The following is a 27,312-nucleotide window of genomic DNA, read 5'->3' as shown; positions in this document are numbered from 1 at the left end:
AAAGGACTACCGTGGTTATTTCCCTAAACCCTATAACCGCTGGTACCTTGCCGGTACAATCTTTTGCTGCGAGAGTCCTCCAAAGCCATCAGTTCACTGGGCCTGTATCTACCCCCACTGAAATTCATTACTGCTTTCGCCCGCCACTTGCTGTATTTTCCAGCCCTAGAAACTGTTGATTTTCCAATCATCCTGGCCCGTTCTAGATGCTTCTTCCTTTCATTGGACTCGCAATCGTTTCTTTTTCATTAATTTATTCTTTCCCATTTACTTTATGTAAACATACTAAAAGTTCTAAGTGTGGTTAATGTTTTAGCACACGCCTTTAATCCCACTGCTTAGGAGTCTGAGGCAGACAGATCTCTGAGAATTCTTGATCGGCTTGCTCTACATAGCAAATTTCAGGACAGCCAAAGCCAATTTTCCTCCACCCATTTTTCCCCCAAAATATTCTCTCTGATTTAATACCGATCTCCAGACTTACTGACCTAATTCTGCTACTTCTCCTTTGTCCGGTGACTTTAAAAATCTTTACTTCCTATCCGAAATTTCAGCTTGAGAATTCTTTAAGGATCCAATTCTAAAAATTTGGAGACTTGGTTACAGGTGGGGTAGTGGCAAGCTACATGATTTTGGGAGCTAGGTATCCTGTCTGAACGCCACCTTCCTCCTTCATGAACGCACCCAGTGGTACCTCTAACGTGTGAAGATGAGGGGGGCACAGGGGGACAGTGCTACTGGTTTGTGTTAACAGTAGTAAGGCAATTCCAGATGAAGATGCCATGGTGCTTACAAACTTTTCTTTCCTTTAGTTAATTAAACATGACTAGATAGACGAATTTTATCATTAATTCCCAACTTGTGGGAGTCATCGCAGCGACACCTTATGATAGCCACAGCTACCATAACAAAGTTTAACTCTTTGTTTGCCTGTAGCTTGCCAAGTCTCCGGAAGTCTCTAAGGCCTCATTTTCTTTCTTCAGAGGCATTATACAGAAAGTATTTCTTTGTTGGTTTGTTTGAGACATGGTCTCTACATAGGCCTGGAACTTGCTGTGTAGATCAGTTTGACCTGGAACTCAGTGATCCAACCTGCCCTATATGCCTGGCCAGAAAGTGTTCCTTTTTTAAAATTATAATTTTATTTATTTTTATTCTTTATGTATGAGTGCTCTTGCATGTACACCTACATGCCAGAAGAGGGCATCAGATCCTATTGTGGATAGTTGTGAGTCACCATGTGGTTGCTGGGAATTGAACTCAGGACCTCTGGAAGAGCAGCCAGTGCTCTTAACCACTGAGTCATTCTCCAGTCCACAGGAAGCGTTTCTAATCAGGCTTCCTTGGCCACAACTTGAAAAAGTCTACACCCCTGCCCCTTAGAGCACACACTTCATATCTATCTAGTATGTTCTTTGATGCACACTGAACCAGCACGCTAAACATTTATCTCATTTACTAGCTCTGTTATACACACTCACACATAAACATCACAAGAACAGGGCTCATCAAATAAAAAAAAAGCTCATACAAGCTCATTTCTTTTGATTTGTTTAAATTTGTTTCTTCACTGCTAAGTTCAGCCTGAAACAAAATAGGAACTTATGTAAATGTCTTAAATAAATAAACAAATGCCTGCTTTTGAAATACCTCCTAGAATAATGCTGTTATTTCCCTTATACGTAAAAGAGCTACAGTTCAGAGAAGTTAAGTAATTTTTCAGAGTTCTCACAGCTGTGAAATGGCAGAACCAGGATACTGCATACCCATGATCTTCAGGCTAGCACACCATGGAGATTCTACTCTCAGCTGTGATAAAGAGCTTGGTCTGCGTAGCTTCACCTGAAAAAGCCTAGTGATGTGGCCTTGGATCATGCATTCGATCCTACCACCCCAGCCCCAAGTTCCATCTCTCTACCATTAGCCCTCTCTACAGGCCCCGCACTACCTCCCTTCTAAATGCTGCCCTGTGGACCTTGATCTTCCCTCAGGAGTGCCCTTCTCCTTCGAAGCCGATGGCAGCAATCAGCTGACTCTCATGACCTCAGGGAAAGTGTCCCACAGTGTGGCATGGGCCATTGGAGAAAATGGGATTCCTCTGATTCCTCCACTGTCACAGCAGAACATTGGATTCCGAAGGTAACATGGCTAGAATGAACTGGTGGCCAGTGTCTGCGCGGTTATTATAACATGGAGTGGGGATCTTGGGATGTCATGCTCTTTCCTTTTATTTCCAGCAGCTTGTATTTTCATGGTACTTTTACATGCTTTCTTAAGAGAAAACTTAGAATACAAATCACCTGACATACATAGGTTGGCAATTGGTGTCAGATACAGCACACACACACACACACACACACACACACACACACACACGAGCAAAATAATATACCTCCATCACAGAGAAGACGCTTTTTCAAATGACTTAAACATATGAAAAATCAGAATGAATTTTGCTTTGTCCCCTTCATGCCCAACAGATCCCCATACCAACCTGCCACAAGTAAACACATCTCTGTGCCAAGTCAAGAACACTTCTGATGGAGACCTGGCTGTGCCCTGCAGCTAGGCATTTTCTGATCTTGACACTGGAATTTAGTGCTGAGGACAGCCCGTAAGCTAAAGCTTTGCCCCTCCTGAATTAAAGTGGGGAATGGGCAAGGCAAGCGTGATCAATCCCAAACTCAGCCATGCTGAGCATGAGTCTCCTTTGTGTTCTGTGTCCAAAGCTGCTGTCCAAGTGGCCTGGGATGTGAGGCAGTTGGGGTTCCCTGGACCACAGGGGCCAGGATGGGAAATGAGGAGCACTTCACTGCATGGGTAAATGTGGTATTGGGTCACTCTGGCAATCCTTCTAATCCTACTTCTTTATTGCCTTGCAACATATTTAATAATCAAGAGAAGAAAGTGGCCAGCGTCTCTGTAGTAGGCTTCCTCTCACAGAAGGTACTGGCTTCTGTGAGCAGTGTTACCTCTGCTGAAGTCAAGCCCCCGACTGTTTCTCCTGTTTGTTTTTTGCTGTTTCTCCAGTGCTCTGAAGAGGGCAGATGCCATCTCATCCATTGGCACATCAGGACTGACGGACATGAAGAAATTGGCCAAGTGGGCAGCAGAGTCCAAGCTTGACCCAAATGACCCCAACAATGCCCCTTTGATGCAGCTGATCTCGGTAACATGGTCAGAGATGCATAAACCACTTCTCAATTCTAAAATACCCTCCCTGTCCTTGGCATGCATTTTCCTCTACAGTTGTCTGGAAAGCTGTTTAAGAATGGAAGAGCTGTCAATTACAGGTTTAAATTTCAGCATTGCCCCTTCCCTGGCTGTAAGACACAGTTGAACATCAATGTTCTAAACCTTGTGTGGATGAGGAGGATACAAGCTGATGTGCATCAACTCTTAGATGGGCACACAATCCACATACAATAAATAGAATTAGCTTATTTTGTTACTGTTTCTGCAGCATCTGAGAAGTCCCCATTGAATGGGTTCTATTTCTCTACTACACAGAGAAAACTGACTTTAGACTCAGAGCTGCTTGCTCACAACCACACAGAGAATGTCCAGATCCCAGAGCGCATGCTTGTCTTCTAATGCTTTCAGTACTGATGGGGTAGTTTAGGAAATCTGTCTACGGCCATGTGATTCTGAACACACCCAACTCATCTTTCTTCAAATCAGATACAGGGGGGTTAACTGTCTCAAAACAACTGTGAACAAGTGAGTGTCTCACAGGATGACCATAAAACACAATGTTCATCGTCAAGGCTTATCAGATGGATAATTACAACTTCATCCAAGTTTCAAGACAAACCATATTATTCAGTCTTTGTTCCTTACAACAGTTCCTTCTGACGTGATGCTGCTTAGTATAGAGAATTCATATCAGAAAGAAGAGCCCAGGCCAGCTCCAGTGCGGCATAGTTCACAGAACGTTTTTACATCATGTCTTACCTACTATCTCAAAATCACCAATAGCTATACTTATCCAACAAATCCTTTTTTGTTTTTTTTTTTTTTTTTTTTTTTTTTTTTGTTTTACCTGTTGATTTTTCCACAGAAAAACAAAGCACAGGGGTTTCCTTCCAACTGGCTTCCCTTTTTGGGCCAAGAGTTTCCCTACCATAGTATCAGGGTCCCCTTTGCTATCCTATGACCCCAGAAGGTCCCTGCTCATTTCCATGTTCTTCCTAGCAGGAGGTCACAGCTGGCAAAGCACCAAGCTAGAGGCTAGCAGTACCTGAAGGGAACAGAGCCACTCTGTCAGCTCCATGGTGTCCAGGAGCTGTCCTTGCTGGGACCTAGAAGTCGGCTGACCCAAGCCCATCTCTGGCTCAGTCTCAGTAACCAAGGGCATGAGATGCTGTTCAGACAGGAGGCCACGATGATGTGGGATGGGAGGTGAATGGAGCCAGCTGACAAGGAGCCTTGCACTACACAACTGTTTACAGGGATTTAAAAGTCACACACATTGTATACACATCGAGTAATCTTATTCCCAGTAGGCACCTGGTCAAGACACTGCAACCTGACATGAAGCTCCCCCTTTTCACTTTGCATGTTTTCATAACAGATACCTAAAGTGAAATTCTTTTGGAAAAAATGATTTATAATGATTAAAAAAATCCACTAAAGTATGTGCTTTTCTTTTTTGTTTTTCAAGATAGGGTTTCTCTGTGTAGCCCTGGCCACCACTGTTTTAATGTAACTTATCTTTCAATTCTGTTGGTCACAAACTGTTTGGCACTCCTGGAGCTGAGTCAGGGCCAGTTCCTTAGGAAAGTATCTGCCTGCTAACTGGAACTATGCCTTTTCTTGCTCTTGTAGGTTGCTACCAGTGGAGAATCCTATGTCCCCAGCTTCTTCCGACTAGAACAGCTGCAGCAGGAATTCAACTTCACCTCGGAGGAGGAATTAAATAAATCCAAACGGTTCCGGCTTCTCCGTCTTAGAAGCCAAGAGGTGCCAGAATTCCGGAATTATAAACAAATCCCAGTATATGACCGAGAAATTATGGAAAAGGTATTCCAGGTAAGAAATTGTCCAAAGAAGCTGGGCAGTGGTGGCACATGCCTGTAATCCCAGAATTTGGGAGGCACAGGCAGGCGGATCTCTGTGAGTTCAAGGTCATCCTGGTCTACAAAGTGAGTTCTAGGATAGCCAGGGCTACACAGAGAAACCCTATCTTGAAAAACAAAAAAGAAAAGAAAAAGGCAATTGTCCAAAGAGGTTAATGAACTCTCTGCTATGGTTTTGAGCATGCTGCAGGATATGCACCTTGTCCCTGTTCCCAGCAATGCTGCTTTCTCTACTTTAGCAGAATTAGAACTATAAGGTTGAAAAGTATCTTCTGAGCTGACATTGCTGATTATGCCTGCCCTAGTCAAGGATTCAGCTCCATCTGTGTAGGCTAAGTCCATGGTAAGCTCACTCTAGAACACAGTGGCAAAGCGTGGGAGAAGAAAGGGAGGATTTGAATGTCTAGGGCAAGAAGGAAGCCCACGACCTGGAACTGCATCTCAGGACAGGAGAGGATCAAAGGTTTGGCAGAGCAGAGACAGGAGGGACCCAATGGCTCTTGAGGAACTATGGAGAATGTAATGTGTTGATGGAGCAGGCCAGAAGGAGGCAGACAAATCTGTGTGGAGAGGTCAGGGGAGAGGTTCTAGAGGTTACTGTGATTTTTTTCATGTAGGAACTATTCATGCCAATATTTTTTAGTTATTTGGTCTTCCTGGAATTAATCTGAACCCACTATTGAACTTCTTCAGTCACAGACTGCAGTTCATTAGATAATGAAATTTCCTAATAGTGTAAGAATAGGGTGGAGAGATAGGTCAAGTTCAAGTCCCAGCACTCCACATCCATAACTCCGGTTTCAAGGGATCTGCTACCTTCTTCTGAACTACATGAACACTAAGCACACACGGTGCATATATGCACATACAAACAAACAAAATATTTATACATATGAAATTAAAAAATCTAAAAAATAATTTTTAAGATTAAAAATAAAATTATGTGGAATGTATCTGTGCCTCAAGTCCTCCCAGATGCAAGGGCACTTATCTGTCCTGTCTGGGCTTCCCGTATAGTGGCTTCCTTCCCATTTGCAGATAGGCTTCTCCAATTGACCACATGATCACCAGTATCATCTCAATAGAGACAGAGATACCCTCCTCTCCCAGGCTCAAAACTCTTGAAGATGTCACTGAATCTAGGTTAAAAGGCACTGCTGGGCCAGGCGGTGGTGGCGCACGCCTTTAATCCCAGCACTCGGGAGGCAGAGGCAGGCGGATCTCTATGAGTTCGAGGCCAGCCTGGTCTACAAGAGCTAGTTCCAGGACAGGCACCAAAGCTACAGAGAAACCCTGTCTCGAAAAACCAAAAAAAAAAAAAAAAAAAGGCACTGCTGGGCATTCAGCTATCATGGAGAATTGCATCCGAAGTAGAATGTGGTAGTTCCCAGGGGTACCACCGTTTTATCCGTAGTTAAAAGAATAGGTCTGAGCAGATGGAAACTGAAAGAATCTATTACTATCATCCAAGTAGTTGACCCAAGTCATCTGTAGCTAGATGCCACGTGATTACAGTATAGTTTTCATAAAAGTTTTTCACTATTTTCATAATTGTTTCACTTAACATTGCTGGGTCAAAACATGAGTAGGGCTTGGCCAAGTTATGTGGTGAGCTTCTTAGCACCCTGAGTTATAACAGTTTCTTCTGTTTCTTTCACGGAGCCCTTTCCTTCCTGCGTGAGCATTTTAACTTAATAGTGTACAGGCATTCCAATCAACTGACTTGGAATCCTGCGTACTGCTTCTGCACCAAGGCCAGGAGGAAGGTGGAAGGGACATTTAGAGCCATGATTTATGGCCTAAGCCACATGTGATAAATAGTTCCCTGACCCTGAGAAAAAAACATTAGAGACCACTTAAAAAGTCATGACATTATGATGTTCTTTTAACTTTAGGACTATGAGAAACGGTTACGAGACAGAAATGTGATTGAAACCAAGGACCACCTGGACGCCCACAGGGCCACAGTAGCCAAGTACCTTCAGCAGGTAAGAAAACAACCAAAACCTTCTTCACAGGGGGAAAAAGCCGGGATTTTAAGATGAGGGTGTTTCTGCTTTTATAAATGCTTGTGGCATCTTATGCAAGCCGTGTAGTCTCTCCAAGCTTGTTTGCTCACACACATAAATAACTGATTGACAACTATGTTTACTTTGTGGATATACAAAACCACTAAGCTATGCCAGGATTTATACGGCTGACTGTCATAAATGGGACACAATTACAAGGGACTCCATTTCTTCTGTTTTGGTTTTTGTTTTGTTTTTTGTTTGTTTGTTTGTTTGTGTTTCGACCAACTAGGGTTTCTCTGTAGCTTTGGAGTCTGTCCTGGAACTCACTCTGTAGCCAGCGTGACCTTGAATTCACAGAGATCCACCTGCCTCTGCCTCCCAAATGCTGGGATTAAAGGTGTGTGCCACCATTGCCTGGCAGAAGTCTATTTCCGAGTCCTGTTTTTCCTCATTACATCTTTGTTGCACCGCGTTATGATAAACAGTGTAAAAAAAGCAAGAGTTTTTATTTCACATCTGAACTGCCCTTATACACTAGAAAACTAAAAACTAGTTAAAACAGCCTTTTGTTTATCCTTTCCCTTCTTCCCTTTTAACCATCTTTTAAAAATTATTCATATAAAATGCCATCATAACTACAATGCATTCTTCCTATCTAGATAATCTACTCTATGATTTATGTACAAAAAATAATGATCAACTGATGGCAATTAAGAGGTCCCTTATTTAAATTAGAATGTGAATTATTCTGTATAAGTAGCATTGCTCTACCACAGGAACTCCAGGTGAGCCATTCTGAATAAGGGAGAGCCAAAAGAATCTGTTCTCAATTGAACACGCTTCAAAACTGATCCTATTCTTTTTGTGTTTATTGTTACTGTATTCTTTCAACAAAATATTGCTACCTTACATTCAGAATCTTTCGGTCTCCTAAAAATATAACAGTGAACAAAATGAAAGCAAACAAAAGCCAGTTTCTCAGCCTGTGCCCTTCCAGTCTGATGGGGGGGAAAGCTGGAGAGTTTGCAGCACTAGAAAGCTGATGGTGATGGAGGGTGAGGAGGGGCTATTGACATGGAATCATTCAAAGAAAGGGAGCCAGTGATGTTTACACAACACAACCACCTTAAGTAATGCCGATGTCTTTTCCCAGGTTAGAGAATCGGTGGTCAATCGCTTCCTAACTGCAAAACACCATTTCCTTCTTACTGATTTGGTAGTAGAAGAAGAAGTCCCCAATATCAGGTAAAACTAATCAAACAAAGCTACTACTATAGCTGGCTATGGTTTATCCTATCCCATTACACGGGAGACGTATGTAAGGTTTTGTCATTATTGCCACTACACAGTAATGACAATGTTAGTTGAGGGATTTATATTGGGACAAAGCATTCTAGAGCCACTTCATCATTTTCCAGTAGCGCCCATCCCATCTTTCTCTACTGCCAAATCCACCCCAGTAGCCCTTGCCATTTCCCATTGCAGTTAAGCTAACCCTGACAGCATCCCCGCCTGCACGTTCTTCCAGCTTTTCTAGTCTCTTGATACCAGGCTTCTCCATCCATCTCCCACAGTGGAGGTGACTGAGACCACAGCCTCTGAGGTTCCAGGATCACAGGGGACAGCCTGGTCCTACCACAGAGCTGGGGCATGTGCTTGGTGAAGGCCACCTAGAGAAAATGGATGTTGATATTCATTGATTCCCTGTTGGGCTAATCTCCAGAGTCCCAGTCAGGAGTGGGTACATGGAGGTGAAAAGATAACTTCCTGTAAGGGTGGTCTTATTGGGACCTTCATTTCATGACCTTCTTAGTGGTCAGTCATCTGGCCTTGTCTAAAGAGTATCTGAAGAGATGGCTCAGCATCTTGGAGCACTTAAAGCTTTTTCAGGAGACCCAAGTTATGTTCCCTGCATCCACACTGGGTTCTTCATAACTTCCTGTAAGGCCAGTTGCAGGATGCCTCTTCCGGCCTCCATGGGAACAAGTCCATACCCCACACACAGACACACACATTACACACAATTAAAAATAAAATAAATCTGCAAGGGCTCATTTCCTACGCATGCACTTCCTCCCCCCTATCAAGCCAAGAAAGAAGACATGGTACTATCCATGGTGGCTCCCTACAACTCCATCCATGTACAAAAGACAACAGGGACCCCATGAATCTAGTTTAGCCATTCGATGACTATGTTTAGACATGAAAGCTGCAGTCAGAACAGATGATGGTGTTCATGCTGTGTTTCTCTTTCTTTTCTTTCTTTTTGTTTCTGCTTTACTTTCTGCATTAAGTTCTGAAGGCTCGGGGTATGTTCATTCTTTTTCTTTATTTTTAGTTTGTTCTTGGCTTTAAATTAAAATGCTTCCATTTCTAATAGTCTCAGTCAAAAATCTGGTCCTACGCTGGTTGCTAAGAAGGCATCAAAGTCTCACAAGAGCAGTCAGGCTGGGGGGAGAAAGCATTGATAAGAGAGGAGACGTGCCATGTCAGGATGCCTGGTAAAGCTCTCAGGCCCCCATCTTTGGGCTAGGTAGGTGCCCCAGCAGAGTGACTAGCACATGGCCTGAGTTTAAACCCTAATTCGCTTCCTACACTAAGCAGCCTTCAGCAATCAAGCCACCTGCCAGAGTCTTTGGTTTCTTTACCTGAAAAGTATGGTAAATGTTGCAGTTGTAAAGATGAGAAGTTTTTCGTGTAAGGTTTCTAGCACTTTGGCTAATACAGAAAACATTTATGCGTGGTACCTACCTATCTTGTCTAAGACGCTAGAGACCAATCTGAGTCGCTCCTGGAATCCCCTGGGGATTTGTGTGAGAGACACCCGTTATGCTCAGACAGCAGCTGCAGGGCCTTCATCCTCAGCCAGTGAATGTCCCTTATGAAGAAGGCTCAGGCACAAATCTGCCGGGCCAGGTCATTACTTAGGAGAAAAACAAAGAATCTAGACACTGCAGCCATGGCTGGCTGGGTGCTGTGGGTAAGGGCACTGTCACGAATCAGCTTCTAGGCACACGGTAGGCCTGTTTTCCCATTTCGTTCCTCCCACAACTCTGTTTGCAGGCAGTGCATATAGCATAGCCTCTCAGAGAAAGGCAAAGGCGTGTCATTTCTTCCCAGCACGTTTCTACTTCCTTCACCTCCAGCATAATCTCTCTATCCTGATCACTGCCATCCCAACACTTCCTCATCTTAGGTCACCTAGTAAGTGTGGGACAAGTGCCCAGGCGCTGTGCACCTTCCTCACTAACCCTCTTAACCACGTTAAGATGCTAGTACCCTCATTTTACACAGGAGGAAACAGACTCACTGAGGTGAAATAATTTGTCACAAGGCAAAGAGTAGAGCCAGGATTTACATTCAAGTCTGAATAGTCTCAGAGAGCAAGAAGCACTATCTAGAAACTTCCCAAGAAGGCCACATGCACTGTCAGGTGAATGGATCTGGCTAACGGTGCTCCCCGGGCTCCGAGGCAGGGCCCCTTCCAGCAGACGAGCTAGCTGTCTGGAGAAGGTGGCGAGGCTAGCCTGAGGGGGGTAAAGCTCCAGCTTGGCAAAGGAAGGGTGGAGAGCACAAGGCATGCTTGAGGAGCTGGCGAACAAGGTAGAGAGCAAGGCAGGAGATGCAGATGGGGGTGGGCGAGGGGGTGGGCAGCCCTGGTTTGCTTCCACTCCTGACGGGAAGTTAAAAAAATATTAATAAAGACTGCAGTGGGAATCTCCTCCTGCCCCACCTGGCTTCATAGAGTTTTTAGAATCTTTCCACCCTGCTTCAAAGAAAGGAGTGTCCAGGGGTCTCTGAGAGACCTTGAAGCAGAGTATAAGAGGCCAAGTAATAACTTTCTAGACCTTTCTTTTCTACTGAGTCCTAATCCTGTTCTATAATCGTTAGCATTTTGGGCCTCAGCCTTTTCAAGCTGGCAGAACAAAAGCGACCGCTGAGGCCACGGAGGAAAGGTCGGAAGAAGGTGACAGCCCAAAACCTGTCCGATGGAGACATAAAACTGCTGGTGAGCATCATCCGGGCTTATGACATTCCTGTGAGGAAGCCCGCAGTGAGGTGAGTGCCCCGGGGAACAGCCTCACAATGGGATGTGCAGAACCCAAGGCAACCTGGTCCTTTACAGTTTTATTGCAGTGGGACACAAGCATTCTGCTGAAGCCCCGCCCCTATTGCTTGGAAGTAATAGAGTCAGTCTAGGCTCAAAGATGGGGGTGTTGGGAGCATTCTGCAGAACACAAGGCCAAGTGGCGCAGCTGAGCTACATGACAAACTGTGGGGGTCCAGATGCTTTCCCGAGTCCTCCTTGTCTCTCCCGCTTGCCTCCCTCTGCATTTGCTTCATTTTTCTCATGTGATGGAAGTTGGTGGGACAACTTCCATCTGGGTGCTTACTGGGCTCATATGCTGAGAATTCACAGTCTGGCCACCTACAGCACAGAGGCAGAGTCCAAGAAATGGGCACTGGGGGAAATGGAGAGAACATGACTACCATGGGGTCCAGTCTGAGTTTCTTACAGACCTAGAAGGATAAAGAATTGAAATTCTTTGTGTGGGTGCCCTTGTTGCTACAGTGGACGAAAGTCGAACTTGTCCCTTCTCCGTGTACAGTACCATGGTCGGCGCATTCACATCCATTTTTCCATTTAGCTCTTACCACTACCCCTACCTCTGTATTACCAGATGGAAAACAAAGATGGTGTATACGGCCTGGCCAGGTCATCCAGCACTATCAGACTCCAGAGTGCCGAGACAGCTTGTGGCACCTTCTTTCCTGTCTAGATTCTTCCTTTCTCTACCCCTCTGTCTTCTCACCCCATTATTTTGCGCTATTTTTCTTTTCCTATTTTGTGTGCACGGATGAATGCTTGGTATTGAACACATGTATATGTGTGCGTGCACCTTTACGCTTGTGTGCAGAGGCCAGAGGAGGACATCAGGTGTCCTGCTCTATCACACTCTACCTTAGTCTTCCGAGATAGGGTCCCACTGAATAGAGAGCAAAACTGGGGGCTATCTGGCCCCCAGCGGTCCTCCTGTCTCCCCCTTCCACAGTGCTGGTGTTACAAGTGTATGTACGGACACACCCAGCTTTTTATATGGGTGCTGAAGCAAGAGCCCTTGTCCACTGACGTCTCTTCGGCTCCCGCCCTTTTCCTTTACTAATGCTTCATCCTGCTGCGGAACATCTATTGATACAGTGAAAGAAAACCATAATGAGATGGAGCCAGGACTCTGCTGCAGAGAGGGACTCAGGCACCTTTGGGAGTAGAGGAGGGGAAAAGCTGTCCTTTCTCTGCTCTCAGGGAGACATGCAGGCCTGGGAAGGGAAGTTGGGGAACAACTTGGTGCCCCAGGATGGACACACTCTGAGAGACAATGGCCACTCTGAGATTGCCAGTGCCATCACAGAAACCATCTCAGCCAACACCTTCTTGTCGCTGACCCCTTTCATGCCTTTCCCTCCCAGCAAGTTCCAGCAGCCATCGAGATCTTCAAGGCCTTTCAGTGAAAAGCAAACTGCTGCCCCCAACACGCACAGCCCCATACACAGCACTGACTACCCCCTTGGCCAGGTGAGAGAACGAGGCTGGCTTTCTGCTGTGAACCCTACCCTGTATGTCTTTAAGATTTGCCTTTAAGGGCCTTGGCTATAGTTCAGTTGGTGTAGCACTTGTCTAGCGTTCCCAAGGCCCTAGGTCAGATGCATGGTATAAGCTGAGTGTGGTACGGTTTATAGTTTTTGCACTGAGAAGGTAGAAACAAGAGGATCAGAAGCTCAAGATTAGGGGCTAGAGAGCCAAACTCTGTAGTTAAGCGCACTTGGCTGCCTCTATGTAGGTCCTAGGTTCTAGTCCCCTCCTGGAAATTCACAGCTGTCTTTAACTCCAGTTCCAAGGGATGGAATGCCCTCTTCTGGTTGGCCTCTGTGGGCACCAGGCGTACCTGTGGTACAGAAAAATACCCATGCACATAAACTAAAAATAAATATGCAGGCATTATGGTGTATGCCTTTAATCCTATTTCATTTTCTTCTGAAAAATATTATTTAATAAGCATGTTATCCTTTGCCTAAGATAGAAAATAGTCACGTATCTGATAATCATAACTCTACCGTCAAGAACAAAATAACTAACCATTACACACTTGAAATTTGTTCGACTTTCAGGTCTTAGTTCGTCCTTTTGTGGAAGTCTCTTTTCAAAGAACAATCTGCCACACAACTACAGCTGAAGGACCAAATCCCAGCTGGAACGAAGAACTCGAGCTTCCATTCAGGTACATTCAGGAACACTCTTCCGTAAGGAACTGGAGTGGCTGCAGAGAGAAAGCCTCCTGGGAGGGGGAATGAAGCCAGACCCTGCCTCTCAGTGCCCATAGCTGGCTCTGCTCTTGAGTGAGGTTGCAGGACGGTGGCTCATGCTTTTAACACCTGCACTTGGGAGGCAGAGGCAGGTGGATCTCTGTGAGTTCAAAGCCAGTGTGGTCTACAAGAGCTCGTTCCAGGACAGGCACCAAAGCTACAGAGAAACCCTGTCTTGAAAACCGAAAACCAAAAACCAAAAAAAAAAAAAAAAAAAGAAGAAGAAAGAGAAAGAGAAAGAAAGAAAGAAAGAAAGAAAGAAAGAAAGAAAGAAAGAAAGAAAGAAGGAAAGAGGAAAATGTGTATTCTATGTCCTTGTAAAGAGATCTTGGACAAAAAAACCTCTCTGCTCCCACTTGGTATTTTCCGTGCTCTGACACTGAGTGTTTGTAGAATCTGTTTTGCCTGTTTTCATGGTCTCTGTTCATGCATTGTCTCACAGGGCCCCGGACGGGGACTACAGCACAGCCAGCTTACAGTCAGTGAAGGACGATGTGTACATTAACGTTTTTGATGAAGTGCTCTATGATATCCTAGAGGTAGGTGTTCAGCCTTACGGGAGTCATCTGAAGCCTGCGTTCACCTTCATATCCTCTACCGCGCTCCGTTCCAAACACAGGTGAAAGTGGGGAAAGGAGTCAAGGAAAGAACGGCGATTCCACTTGCCGTGGAGCATTTCCTGTTCCAGGTTCCATTAGCTGCTTCAGATATGCTTCCTTATTCAATTCCAAAGTAATTCCATGACACAAGTTATACCAACAGCTGATGATGAGAAAACTAAAGTTCAAAGGAGTGGCTTTCCTAGGGTAGCAAACTTAAACATGGGAACCCAACCCACATGCTTTTAGCTAAAATCTTGCTGCTTTCCTACCAGCAAATTAATTACATGGGAACCTCAGGAAAAGGTTCAGTAGGTAAAATGCCCACTGTGCAAGCACCGGGTTGTAAGTTTGGAGCCCTAGTACACATGTAAAAGCTGAGTGGGATGGTATGCACCTGCTTGAGGGTAGAGGAACCCTGGAGCTTGCTGTCTAACTAGTCTAGCCAAAACGGGAAGCTCCCAATCAATGAGTGACCCAGACTCAAAGAATAAGGTGGAGAAGCAAGTATGCAAAACACACTGGCATTGATTTCTGGTATCCATATGCATAGCATAGTCAAGAACACCGACACAAACCTGTTGTGGAATATTACTTTAACTAGAGAAAGCTGTGTTATACTTGTTTATGCTGCATTTGTTTAATTATGTAAATATGTATTGCTTTGCCTGCCTAACACTGAACAGCCAATAGATAGGCAGGAGAAAGATAGGTGGGGCTGGAGGGCAGAGAAGTAGGAGGAGGAAGCTAGGCTTGGAGGAGAGAAAACAAGGGAGGAAGAAAGGGAGATGCCAGAGCTAGCCAGCCACACAGCCGCCAGCCAGTCAGACACAGAGTAGGGCATACAGAATAAAAGAAAGATTAAAAAGCCCCAAGGCAATATAGATGAAGAGAAACAGGTAAAATTAAGTTATAAGAGCCAGTGGGACAAGCATGAGATAAAGGCCAAGCATTCATAACTAATAAGTTTCTGTGTCATGATTTGGGAGCTGGTTGGTGGCCCCAAAGAAAGCCTGCTACACATACCTGTTCACGTGCATACACACAGAGAGACAGACAGACAGAGACAGAGAGACAGAGACAGAGACAGAGAGAGACACAGACATAAATGCTTAAAGTTCTCAAATAATTATTATTTCTCATGCTTCCTTTAGGATGACCGTGAAAGAGGAAGTGGAATCCATACCCGTATCGAGAGACACTGGTTAGGATGTGTGAAAATCCCATTTAGTACTATCTATCTCCAAGGAAGGGTAAGTAACAGAAGTCAAAATTACATGCGACTAGGAAACCTCTCTATCCATTCTTCCTAGCAAACACTCAAAACTGTGGGGGAAAAAAATGTATGTGTACAGCGTTTGGAAAAATAAAAATCCCTACATCAAGTCACTGATCTTCCATTACCCTTGCATGATATATTTATTCTCCTGTTCTTCTGAGTTAATAGCTAATGTGTGACTACTTGAATTTAAGACCTTTAAAACATTTAAACAGAACTAAAGAATATGGGACAAAGTGAAATTTGTCAGAATGACAAAAGATGAGTGGATGTGTGCCTGAAAGTAACTTAAAAACAAGGGCAGTTGATGGCCCATTTTATCCAGTGCATTAATCAATATTTATGAAAGTGTGCACTATTTACAATAGGAAAAATCATGAATGCAGGCATGCCTGTCAAAGACACCCTTTTGAGGACATAATGGTTCAGCTTAATAGACCCATGAGATTGGCAGTTCCTTTATAACTTTGTGACTCTACTGAGGTGGTTGAAGACTCTGGAATCTCTTAATTGTCCCAGCACTAAATCCATGGCAATAGGCAACTGTGTGCTACTGTGATTGCTACCCAGGGCAGAGTGCTCAGGAGTCTACAATCTAAGAATGGAAGAGATTTGACCCCAAAACTCTACGAATTTAGCCATAGCATCATACAAGGACCACCCCCTGCCAAGGTCTTGAAAGTGGTTTTCTTGTGTCCTTCCACACTAAGCAGTGACCAGACGCACTCACTGTGGTTGGCCTATCGGCACCTGTTGCGTCATCCTCTGCTTCCATCCTGTCCCTGGGTGCTGTCCCGACCCCAGCCGTTTTTCTTCTGCACTAGGTCTACCACAGTTCTCAAGGTCACCCTCAACACTCGTTTCTTCCCATGCCTTTCTCCAGCCTCTCTGTTCCTTGCCCATCTCCATCTGCTCTGCAGTACTGAGTTCACATTCACTATCAGCACCCCCTGGATCGGCACCTACCTGTTCCACTCAAGCACTCACTAAGCCCCTGTGACTGATGGGCAATCAGAAAAGGGGAAGGCTGCCAGCCAATGACATTGCCTAGTCCCTCACAGCTCTTAGCACACTCCCTGCTCACCACAGCCCTACAAATCAGGTCCTGTTATGCTCTCCTTCTTACAAATGAGGCAGCTCAAAGACTGGGAGTTTAAGACAAGATCTGAACCCAGGAAGTGTTCACAACCAGTGCACGCTCTAGCAAGCAAAAGAAGTCAGGGAAGCATAGAGCCCTTCCTGTTGAGAACTTAGGGATGCTAATCTGGACCAAGCTTGATGTTTATCTGATGCATTCGATTATAAGAAACAGCAATTCCTCTGGAACTTCTGTTACAAAATCGCCACAGTGCTTACCAAGTCATTTTTCCCCGCAGATTGATGGCACATTTAAAATAGACATTCCTCCAGTTCTTCTGGGCTATAGTAAGGAGCGAAACATTATTATGGAACGAGCCTTTGATTCCGCCCGGAGCTTGAGTGAAGGCTCTTACATCACCCTGTTTATTACCACTGAGCCTCAACTGGTTCCTGGAGAACCAATGCGAGAAAAGGTAATGGGGTAAATCTGGAAAACCACAGTGGATGCTGAAGTCTAAGAAATGCTTGCTAGGCTCAGTGTGTATAAACTTTGACTGAACTGTATAAACAGAAGTTCTCCTGCTTTAATATTCATCCACTATGCCTTCAGCTAGCACCTAGGGTGACAATGGAACAGACATGTGCATTCACAACCTAGAAACGAGTTAAGGCAATCATCAACGTAAACTTTTAGGAAAGCAAGACAAATATGTTGTACTTTTAGAACCATCTTTTCCACATGAATAAAATGAAGTATGTCAGTTGGAAAATCAGATTACTATTTGACGTTTACTGGCAAGAACACTAAGGAGAGATTTATATCTTTGATCTCAGGTCCCCAGCTGTACTATGAATTCAGTTCACACAGTCATAGTCAGATGACCTTCAGTGACCACAATGTACTTTATGAAAAAAAAAATGTGTGCATCTTAAATAGCTGCACCAAACAGTCTATCATGTAGCAGGTATGGCAGTATACACCTTTAAACCCAGAGAAGTAGAGGCAGGAGCAAGTGGATCTCCAGGGGCCAGCCTGGTATGTAAGTGAGAACTCTCCTCAAAACAACAAAATCTACCATGTTTACATGCATGTATAAACTTAGCTTTCAAATTATTGTGCTATATAATTTATTGTATGCATTCCTTGGTTTCCAATTGTCTTCAAGTCTGAAATGGGGATGGAAAACAGCCGACTTCTGGGTTTTGCAGAAAAAAAATTCTAGGTTTGTATCCCATCAGCAAAGCCTGCTCAGGAAAGGAAGCATTAATGGAAGCACAAATATCCTGAAATAGCAATCTCAGATCCTAAACGTCATTCCTAAAGCTAAGGTTCTCAAGAAAACAGAATACATTCCTGTCAGATTGTTTTCAGAAAAGGAAATATTCTGAATGTCTATCTCTAGGCACAAGCTCGGGAGAAAAACAAGCATGCCCATAAATAAATGTTCTAAGATTGAGGGCAGGATTGTGACTTCAAAGTTAACCTGGGATCCTACTGCTACCTTTGGTGACATTTCACTGCTCCTCTGTGGCTGTATGCATTTTCCACTGACCTCTGACATGGCAGACAAACTGGTTAACAGGCTCCTGACAACCTACAAATGCAGTGGTAGAAAGCCTCACCTGTGGTTCCCACACAAGATGTTCAAGAAAGAGAAGCTCTTAGCATGAAATACCAGAACCACAGCCTGGAAATGGTTTTCCACAATTAGGATGGCAGATTAGAACTGTTTCTCCACCCCCATCCTACTTCAAATGATTTTTTTTTAGAAAGTATTTACTAGAACGAAAGGTTTGTAAGTCAGTAGCAACCCTCAACCAGTTACTTTAACATCCATAACTTTACAATGTTTAGGTTAAAAAGTCTATATCACGGGTTGTTAATACTGTTTTTCTGTCATTTCTTCTTTGTTGCCTATGGTAGATGAGTGACAAGCTTAAGAAGGTACCGAGTGTCTTGTTTTATAATCCATAGGTCAACAGCTATGCTTTCACTAGCTGCCTTTGTCCACTGCCTCCAGGGAATAGGCGGTGGGTCCCAGTGTCTGTGTGATCCCTTAGCAATGAACTGTAGATGCCTGCAGTGCCACAAAGAATGAACAGCCATGAGCGTAGCATGTATGAGGCCCTGGGTGCAATCACCAGTATATAAAAAGACAAAAGGAGGCCTTTTGGCCCATTTGCCATTATATTTTGTCAGCAAGTCACTGACTTTAAATGTTTCCTGCATGTTAGTAGCTCAGCTTCACCTCCCATGACTGATTCTTAGAGAGACAGTGCAGATACTGTTTCTAACAGTTATTGCTCAAAGGCAGGATGAACTCATCCTGTTTTCTGGAAATGTCTCATTAACAGACGGGTCAAAGAACTAAACCCTTTCAGAATCTTCTAAATTGTGTAAAATTGAATAAACCCGAATCTGTTAGTTCCATCCAAATTTGCTTCAGAATAAACAACTTAAATTCTTGTAACATTTGGTCTTCTGTGGCACTTCTCAGACTTGAACAGCACACTTCTCCTGAAGTGCTGGTGTCCTAGATGCACATTAATAACTTGGTAATTAGGTGCCAAGCATAGGAAGCAAAATGTCAAATACCAGGTCCTGCCTTCAAGATGCATAGCAGGGCATTTGAGTCCGAGTAGCTGAGACATGTTCTGCCACACTTGTCAACCTGAAAGGCCAACAGCTGACCCGGGGTCTCCTGTTCTAGACCATGCCTGTAGTTGTTTCTCCTACATCCTCTCGGGTCTCCCCGTAGCACCCTGTAGAATCTGCTCAGTTCTTTAACTGTTTGGCTGCTTATGCATGTTCCTCTCTAGACTAGAAATTTCTTGAGATTTTCCTAATCCAGAATGTCTGAGATCTTTTAGACTTTTGAGAAATATTTTTCAAATGGCTACATGAATGAGGAAATGACAAATTTAATAAATAAATTTAAAGGAATAGGAATGAATTCAATAGTTTTTTCATATCATCATTATTCCATAATTTTCCATTTTTCTAAAATGACAACAGTTTCTGACTTGACAGTTCTACCCTGGACTAGGATCTGTGGCACAGTTCACATTTGAGATGTGGGATTCTGAGCTCTCTTCCCCTTTAAAAGACTAAATCAGAACACACATAAAACTCCACTGTTTGTGGCTCATCCATCACATTAGTATTACATCATTAATCTGTATAGTTATTTTTATTAATCTAATAGCTTTCATATGGCTTGCCAATTCAACACTTTCTTTCTGTCTTATTGAATCTAAATTAAGTACTTAATGCTCCTTCTAATTCTTAAATTATCAATACAATTAAATGAAGCTTCAGAGAAACCAAGAAAAATGACTTTATAAGGAATCACTTAATGATACTTTCCAAACCACATATCCAGTTCAGAGCCTTTATGTCTCCTGTGATCATATACACTCGATGAAGTATGTCTTTCTGCAGTTTGATAGCCAGGAAGATGAGAAATTACTTCAAGCAGCAGAGAAGTTTCAAGCCGAATGTGCCTCACGGTTCCCACAGCGCCAGTGCCTTACGACAGTAATCGACATGAGCGGGAAGACAGTGTTCATCACGCGCTTTCTCAAGCCCTTAAACCCTCCTCAGGAGCTCCTCGGTGTCTACCCCGACAACCCACAGGCAACTGCAGTGAGTGTGGCACGGCCAATCGGTGACATTAAAAAAACATTTTCAATTCAATGCATTGCCAGGTTACTGTATTTCATGATACTTAAGATGTTAAGTACACAAAGGTCATTAGCGATGGAAGTGATGACTCAAACTGTCTATGGCCACAGGATGTTTGTCTTTAGAGAAATCTCCAAGTACCAGAAGAGGTGATGATAACCCTTTTTTCATCCTTTCCATAAATGATTGCTTACTATGCCCTTGGCTTTATAGTATATGCTGAAAGATTAACATATGAAACTTTTGAAGTCTTACATAAACATTTTAATCATATATTCTCAGCAAGTGTTAGGCATGCAATCTCTGCTATACCAAATACTCAGTATTCTGCTTAATGCTCTAAGCCACACTAAATTCAAATAGCTGCTGTTTGAACAATATGTATTTTCAATATTCAGCCTATCCTACCATGAACTCACACTGAGATATTAAATATGCATGTACCATTCACTGGCTTCGCAACTCCATACCCACCAGAAAATTGTATAAAAGCCGTATGTTAAGCCAATTTTAAGTGAATACTATAACCTGTAACTATTCTGAGGATATGGATAGTAAGGCTAGTAATATTTCTAAGTTTTAATATAGTCATATATAAATGTGCATATATATGACTATAGTAGATACAGAATTTACTATTTACAATAGTTTCCATAGGAAGCCAGGTAGGACATTGTGCATTGTTGGCAGAGATTATCTCAGGCCTCAGGCATGCTAGACAAGTGCTCTGCCACTGAACTGCATCCTCAGTGCCCATAATAGCGACTTCTGTTCTTCCCAGTATTGTAAATGTGCATAAACTTCTCCCAGGGAAGACTATTTAGAATAGATGAAATAGTTCCAATATTTTTAAGTTATGAATAATACAGAACTGAGAGAAAACAGAGAAGAAATTGATTACACTACAGAGATACCTGAAATAGCATTTGATCTCAGGTTATCTGGTAACTCAAGATGACTAGAACTGGGTTTTAATGAGGAAGAAAGCAGTTAAGGCATGGAGAAACAGAAAGAAAAAAGGTATCTGGCCCAGTTACTAATATTTTCTTCTAAACCTCCTGAGTGAGGACTTCACAGTTCACACAGCTCGCAGCACTACCGTAGTCTTTCTTCCAAGCTCTGCTTACAGTGTTCAACTGCTTTTCTAGTCCAAAGTTCCAAAGTCTTCCACATATATATCACGATAGCAATAGCCCAAACCCTAATACCAACTTCTGTCTTACTTTTCTATTGCTGCGATAAAACATGACCAGGACAACTTATCAGAGAAAGAGTCTGGGGTTTACTGTTTCAGAGGGCTAGAGTCCATGCTGGCAGAGTGAAGGTGGAGGACCAGCTGAGAGCTCACATGTTGATCCACAACTGGGAAGGGGAGGGAGAGGGAGAGGGAGAGGGAGGGGAGAGAGAGGGAGAGAGAGAGAGAGAGAGAGAGAGAGAGAGAGAGAGAGAGAGAGAGAGAGAGAGAGAGAGAGGAGAGAGAGGGAGAGAGAGAGGGAGGAGAGAGAGAGAGAGAGAGAGAGAGAGAGGGAGAGGTGGGAGTGGATGACATTTTGAAATCTCAACGCCAACCTCCGACAAGGTCACACCTCTAACCCTTTCTATCCAAGGATCAAGTGTTCAAGTATGACCCTAAGAGAGCCATCCTCATTCAGACAGCCACACATGGGTTCCAGAAATCAAACTCGGGTTCTTAAGCTCAAACAGCAAGTGTGTTTACCTGCTGAGAGAACTCATTGGCCTCCAAATGCCCAAATTCTTAAAAGAAAATTCATAGAAGTATAATCATGGGAAGTCAATAAACATAAAAGTAATTGGCCTCCTTAGAGATAAATTGTGAATTATACTACAATGACCAGAATTGACTCCATATTCTATTCCCTCCTAAAATGAGCTAGTGCTCCTTAGAGGAATAAATGACTGCTTTCAGGACTAGGCTAAGAAAAGTACAGCACAAGATGATGCCAAAAAATAAGGAACTACAAATGAAAAAAGAAGTGAGGGAGATAAAAGGACATTTCAAAGGCACACTAGTGCCAGTTTCTCTGTGAGATAACCTTCTTCATAGCTTTAGGAGAAGATTAAGATATCAATGCATTTAGTGAACACTTTGTGAACATTGATTTCATCCTGCACACATGCATGAAACATCTATTTGGAGTTTAAGTGGGGATGCAGATTTCAATTTTACTGGAAGTTAATTTTCTTTGCTCAGGAACTGGTAGCGCGATACGTGTCCTTGATCCCTTTCTTGCCGGATACGGTTTCGTTTGCTGGTATCTGTGACCTATGGAGCACATCTGATGTGAGTCCTTCCTCGCCGCTTTCCTGCCTTAACTGAACATCAGCCAAAGGCCTTGCAGAGCCTTAGATTGCACCACCCATCAGTCATCATAAAAACCTACTCGACCATCTGTTAGCAGTTTTGAGCTAAATTCTGAAATATCTTTATTCCTGATTCAGTTTTATCAAACTGCAAAAGTTAAAGAAAATATAGGCTGGGGATATAACTCAGTGGTAAACGCTTGCCTAGCAGATGCAAGGACATCAGTTAGATCCTCAGCAACACCCACCAGAACAAAAAAGAGAGTAGGACCCTCCCAAAGCTGTTCTGGGATAAATCAGGGAGTTCATGCAATGCACTTAGAAAATGTTTAGCCCTAGTGAACTAGCTGATACACAGTGGAGTGGAACCATGGAAATCTACTGTTTCTACCCACTGTGAACATATTGGTTCTGGATATTCATGCCATCAGCATCAATCTAGAGAAAACATGATGTCCATTAAAGAATCATCAGCATTAAACAAAAATGTCTGATACTTTAAGGCACTGATCTCAACTAAGACATTAAATTTTGCATGAGAATGCTAATGTGATGAGATATGCATGTCTTTAATCCTAGTCCTGGGGACAAGGAGGCTGAAGTGAGTGCCAGACCAGCCTGAACCACAAAGCAAATAAGATCCTGCATGCATAGTCAATCTAGAATAAAACAGTCAATATAACTTTTTTTCCCTTTTTGTCAGCAATTCCTTGATCTCCTGGCAGGAGATGAAGAAGAGCACGCAGTACTGCTATGCAATTACTTTCTGTCCCTGGGTAAGAAGGCATGGCTGGTGATGGGCAGTGCCATTCCTGAGGTAAGGCCACGTGGTGTGCTAGTAACAAAAAGATGTGGTTCTCTAACCGGATGCTCTTCATGGGCAGGGCTGATTTTCATGACAGTCCTTTCAGTTGGTATGAAGTAGCAGAGACACCACAACAGGCAGACAGAACCACAATGGATCCACATGGAGCGGCTTCACAGCACACTCAGGGCCATGCACTTCAGAGATTCTGGCACATCTAAACATTTTACCACCTACAGCCCAGACTTAGCTGCTCTTCCAATACGCAGCCTGCTCCACCAATGTTCCCCACAGTCTCATTCCCTTGGATACTATGCTAAAGGGTGAAGAGAACTCTCTCCATTTGCCTTCTTTTACTGTTACTAATTTGGGAGGGAGTGGAAACACACCAGATGAAACACAGTAAGAAAGAATGCTGGCAGCTATGTTTTGCTGTTCTTGTCAACATATTAAACTTTAAAAGACTTGGTGACTCTCAGAGTATTCCCTACCCCCACAGCAAAATACCAATGTTTAGGGAACAATGAGTAATTCTGGGACAAGGTTAAAAAGTTTGTGTGGATAGTAGTAGTTTACCCAAAGTGGTGTTCTAAAGAAGCCACGATGCTCCAAGAGCCCTTGGGAATTATCTACTATGAGTTCCACCTGGAAAAGACAAGGCAAGCGAGCCATGGGCCTGCCCTCAAGGTTCTGTGACTCTCAGCAAATCATACAACTCCAGGGCTGTTTGTGAACATCATGTGAATTCATGCATCAGCAATAAATAGTCACTGAAAAAAAATCTATAATATATGACTATTCCAAGTAGGAAGCAAACATCCTTCATCTCAATCACTGGGTGTATATCCTTCCAAATCTATGTGTTCATGTAAATATAGACTGTGTCTCAAAGGGATGTGACTTTATTAGGAAATGTAAAAGCATTTTGGCCTAACCAGCCTTCTAGATATTCAAATGGCAACTTTACTGGCTCTGTAAAAGGTCCCACTAACAAGAGTTCTTCAGAAAGCCTTAAGCTATACTGATTGGTAAGGCAAGTAATATCTTTGATGACTAGTAGCACTCTATTAGTACTAAATCCAAAATTTCTGAAAAATATCGATTCCCATTTTTAAATCCATTAGCCATAAAATTTAGAAAGCAGAGGACCAGCTAAAACGAAGAACTGTTTCTGGGACTGGAGAGATGAATCAGCAGTAGAGAATACTTACTGCTCTCACAGAGGAAGTTCAGTTCTCAGAATCCATGTTGGGAAACTCACAGCCTATAAATCCAGCCTGGGAAATCTGTCACCCTCCTCTAACTCCTTCAGTAGCCTCCTGCCTGTGTGTGCACACATGAGCGTGCATGCACACACACAGAGATAAAACATACATCATGTTTTAAAAAGAATTCTGTAAACTACTATTGCCCTTATTTTGTAATTAATTGAAAATATTTTATTGGCTATTTTTCCTAGGGTCCAACTGCCTATGTGCTAACTTGGGAGAAAAATTATTATTTAATATGGAATCCCTGCAGTGGACATTGTTATGGACAATTTGATACATTCTGCCCTTTGAAAAGTGTGGGCTGTTTAATTGGTACTGATAATGTGAGTATTACCATTTCCTCTTAAATATGGCTGTTTTGTAAGCTGACCAATTTATGTATAGATTTTATATAGGGAAAGAATGTAGAAATATGAATATTCAAATGAACATTTATATAAATATAAATAGGTTGGCAGAATTGGAAGAACTGGCCACTTTAACTAATTCTAAATTAACCTTTTGGTTTAATTAGTCATCTGACCTTCAGAAGCAGTACAGAAAGTTTTTAGACTCAGAGGATCCAATTTCTGTCCTGGCTCTATCTTATTAGCATTCCACAACAGAGCTTACAATGCCTAGCCCCTTCTGTCAGCCAATTTGTCACCTGAGAAAACTGGGTTTTAAAAAAAGTGTGTGTGTGTGTGTGTGTGTGTGTGTGAGAGAGAGAGAGAGAGAGAGAGAGAGAGAGAGAGAGGAGAGGAGAGAGAGGGAGAGGGAGGGAGGGAGAAACATGTCTGTGAATGTGAAAAAAAACTGAGAACTGATACTGTATCACTGCTTGCAAAATTCATATAAACTCTAAAATATTTTAAAGAAAAAAATGTGGCTTGTTTGTATCTTTGCTTCCTTTACTACTTCTCCCTCCACCATATGACACACATCTGGGAACATATCTTCTAACATATATCCTAGTGTTTTCTTCACTGACACTCCATATGTTATATATACACACCTGTGCACATATCTAACATATATCCTAATGTGCTTTATTCATTACCAATCCCTTTATCATATATACACACCGTGTACATACCTGCAAAGATATATGTTAATGTATTTCCTTCACTGCCTCTCCCTATATCATACACACACACACACATATACATACATACCTGTATACATATCTGCTAACATATATCCTAATATGCTTTTTTTTAGATTTGGTTTAATATTCAACACCATGATTCACCACTAAGGATAAATTTTGATGTCACAAAGCCCAAACTATGGAAATCTTTTTTTTCACGAAGCCTTCCATATCCTGGCCTTTCCAGTGTTCAGGTAAAATTCTACTAACAATCAAATGTGGATAAAGTGATATGAAATCCTTATGTGAAAAAACTGCTTATTTCTTGGCCCTTAATTCTACTCTTAGTTATTTAATATACTAAATTTACATGTAAGATTTAAAACATTAGTTCAGTAACTTGTGACAAATTTACATGAAGACACATACATTCACATATATGAAGAACTGGTATTCACATTTTAGACATATTTGAAAGTTTTTATATAGGAAGTCCATGACTTAAATAGAATTTTCACGAAGTAGAATCACAAAATACAGTTAAAATTTTTTTATGCTGTGATAATTCACTAAACTGATCCTAACTGCAAAGGATGAAATCAAACTACAGGTCCAACCCACTGGACCTGCTCATAACATTCACCTCGGAGTCTGAAAGTAGACTCTAATTTATAAGCTTGAACATTACTTATTAAAAGTGTTTGGACACACACACTTAGAATATAAAACTGGGTTTGTGATAAAAAAAATAACCTTTTATCATGTCACAAACAGTTCAAACAAGCTTTATACTGCCCTTCAGAAATTCTCACCTGTGAGAAGGTAGTACATACGAGATTTTTCACAGGAATGCAATCTGAGGTAGCTTAAGAATGGGAGCAATAAGGCCGGGCGGTGGTGGCGCACGCCTTTAATCCCAGCACTCGGGAGGCAGAGGCAGGCGGATCTCTGTGAGTTCGAGACCAGCCTGGTCTACAAGAGCTAGTTCCAGGACAGGCTCCAAAGCCACAGAGAAACCCTGTCTCGAAAAACCAAAAAAAAAAAAAAAAAAAAAAAGAATGGGAGCAATAAGAGACAAATTATACTACACAATGTAATACTTTGTAGTTCTCAAATAATTGCCTTAATAAAACTAGCACTTGTGAATGTGTGTTTTTATCATCCCCAATACAATATAAAGGCAGAAAAAGGAAGTTGCATCTTCATAAAATAAATCTCAAATCTCAAATTTAGAAAACATGCAAAAACAGTGCAGACTGTCTAGGAATACACAGATCTGCAGTAAAATAATAAACACAATCAGGTCACTTATCCTCACTTACTACAATGTAAACATAAGATTTGCCTATGCCCATTAATGCTAGTTGAAAGAAAGATCTGAACAGAACTTCAGTTCATGGTTACTTGTGTGACAGGGGCTAAGGGAATTGGAAATGAGAGGGAATGACAAAGCACTGTAGTCTGTGACACTTCCCTTACCCTTGGTTCTAATTTCCTTGGCATCTCTTGGGCTGTGTTTTCTTAGTCTCAAACTTCATCAATTAAAAAGAAAAATAGGAGTAGAAACAGTGACTCAGAGGTTAATAGCACTGGCTGTTCTTGCAGAGGACCAACATTCAGTTCCAAGCACACATTCGGCAGCTCACAACCGTCTGTAACTACAATTCTAAAGACTCTGACACCCTTTTCTGGCCTCCAGGGAATTGAAAATAAGTTTAGAAAAGGAAGAAATGCCTATGCAAATTAAGT

General features: G+C 42.6%; 1 protein-coding gene across 2 annotated transcripts in view; it reads left to right on the top strand.

Annotated features, from left to right (window-relative positions):
• Cc2d2a (coiled-coil and C2 domain containing 2A) overlaps positions 1 to 27,312 on the top strand; it is an 80,085-nt gene that overhangs the window by 49,363 nt on the left and 3,410 nt on the right. For both annotated transcript variants that reach the window (XM_038312974.1, XM_038312966.1), the window contains 16 exons: positions 1,992 to 2,139; positions 3,031 to 3,169; positions 4,828 to 5,031; positions 6,974 to 7,066; positions 8,244 to 8,335; positions 10,982 to 11,149; positions 12,560 to 12,665; positions 13,259 to 13,368; positions 13,896 to 13,992; positions 15,207 to 15,305; positions 16,708 to 16,884; positions 19,854 to 20,057; positions 22,309 to 22,398; positions 23,122 to 23,235; positions 24,683 to 24,817; positions 25,695 to 25,817. In XM_038312974.1, the coding sequence (XP_038168902.1) occupies positions 1,992 to 2,139; positions 3,031 to 3,169; positions 4,828 to 5,031; positions 6,974 to 7,066; positions 8,244 to 8,335; positions 10,982 to 11,149; positions 12,560 to 12,665; positions 13,259 to 13,368; positions 13,896 to 13,992; positions 15,207 to 15,305; positions 16,708 to 16,884; positions 19,854 to 20,057; positions 22,309 to 22,398; positions 23,122 to 23,235; positions 24,683 to 24,817; positions 25,695 to 25,817 (2,099 nt within the window). The remainder of the gene's footprint in view (positions 1 to 1,991; positions 2,140 to 3,030; positions 3,170 to 4,827; positions 5,032 to 6,973; positions 7,067 to 8,243; positions 8,336 to 10,981; positions 11,150 to 12,559; positions 12,666 to 13,258; positions 13,369 to 13,895; positions 13,993 to 15,206; positions 15,306 to 16,707; positions 16,885 to 19,853; positions 20,058 to 22,308; positions 22,399 to 23,121; positions 23,236 to 24,682; positions 24,818 to 25,694; positions 25,818 to 27,312) is intronic.

The sequence above is a fragment of the Arvicola amphibius genome, chromosome 1 (assembly GCF_903992535.2).
Source record: "Arvicola amphibius chromosome 1, mArvAmp1.2, whole genome shotgun sequence".
Lineage (NCBI taxonomy): Eukaryota > Metazoa > Chordata > Mammalia > Rodentia > Cricetidae > Arvicola > Arvicola amphibius.
Note: the sequence above shows the minus strand (reverse complement) of the source record. Positions and strands in the feature narration are given on the sequence as shown.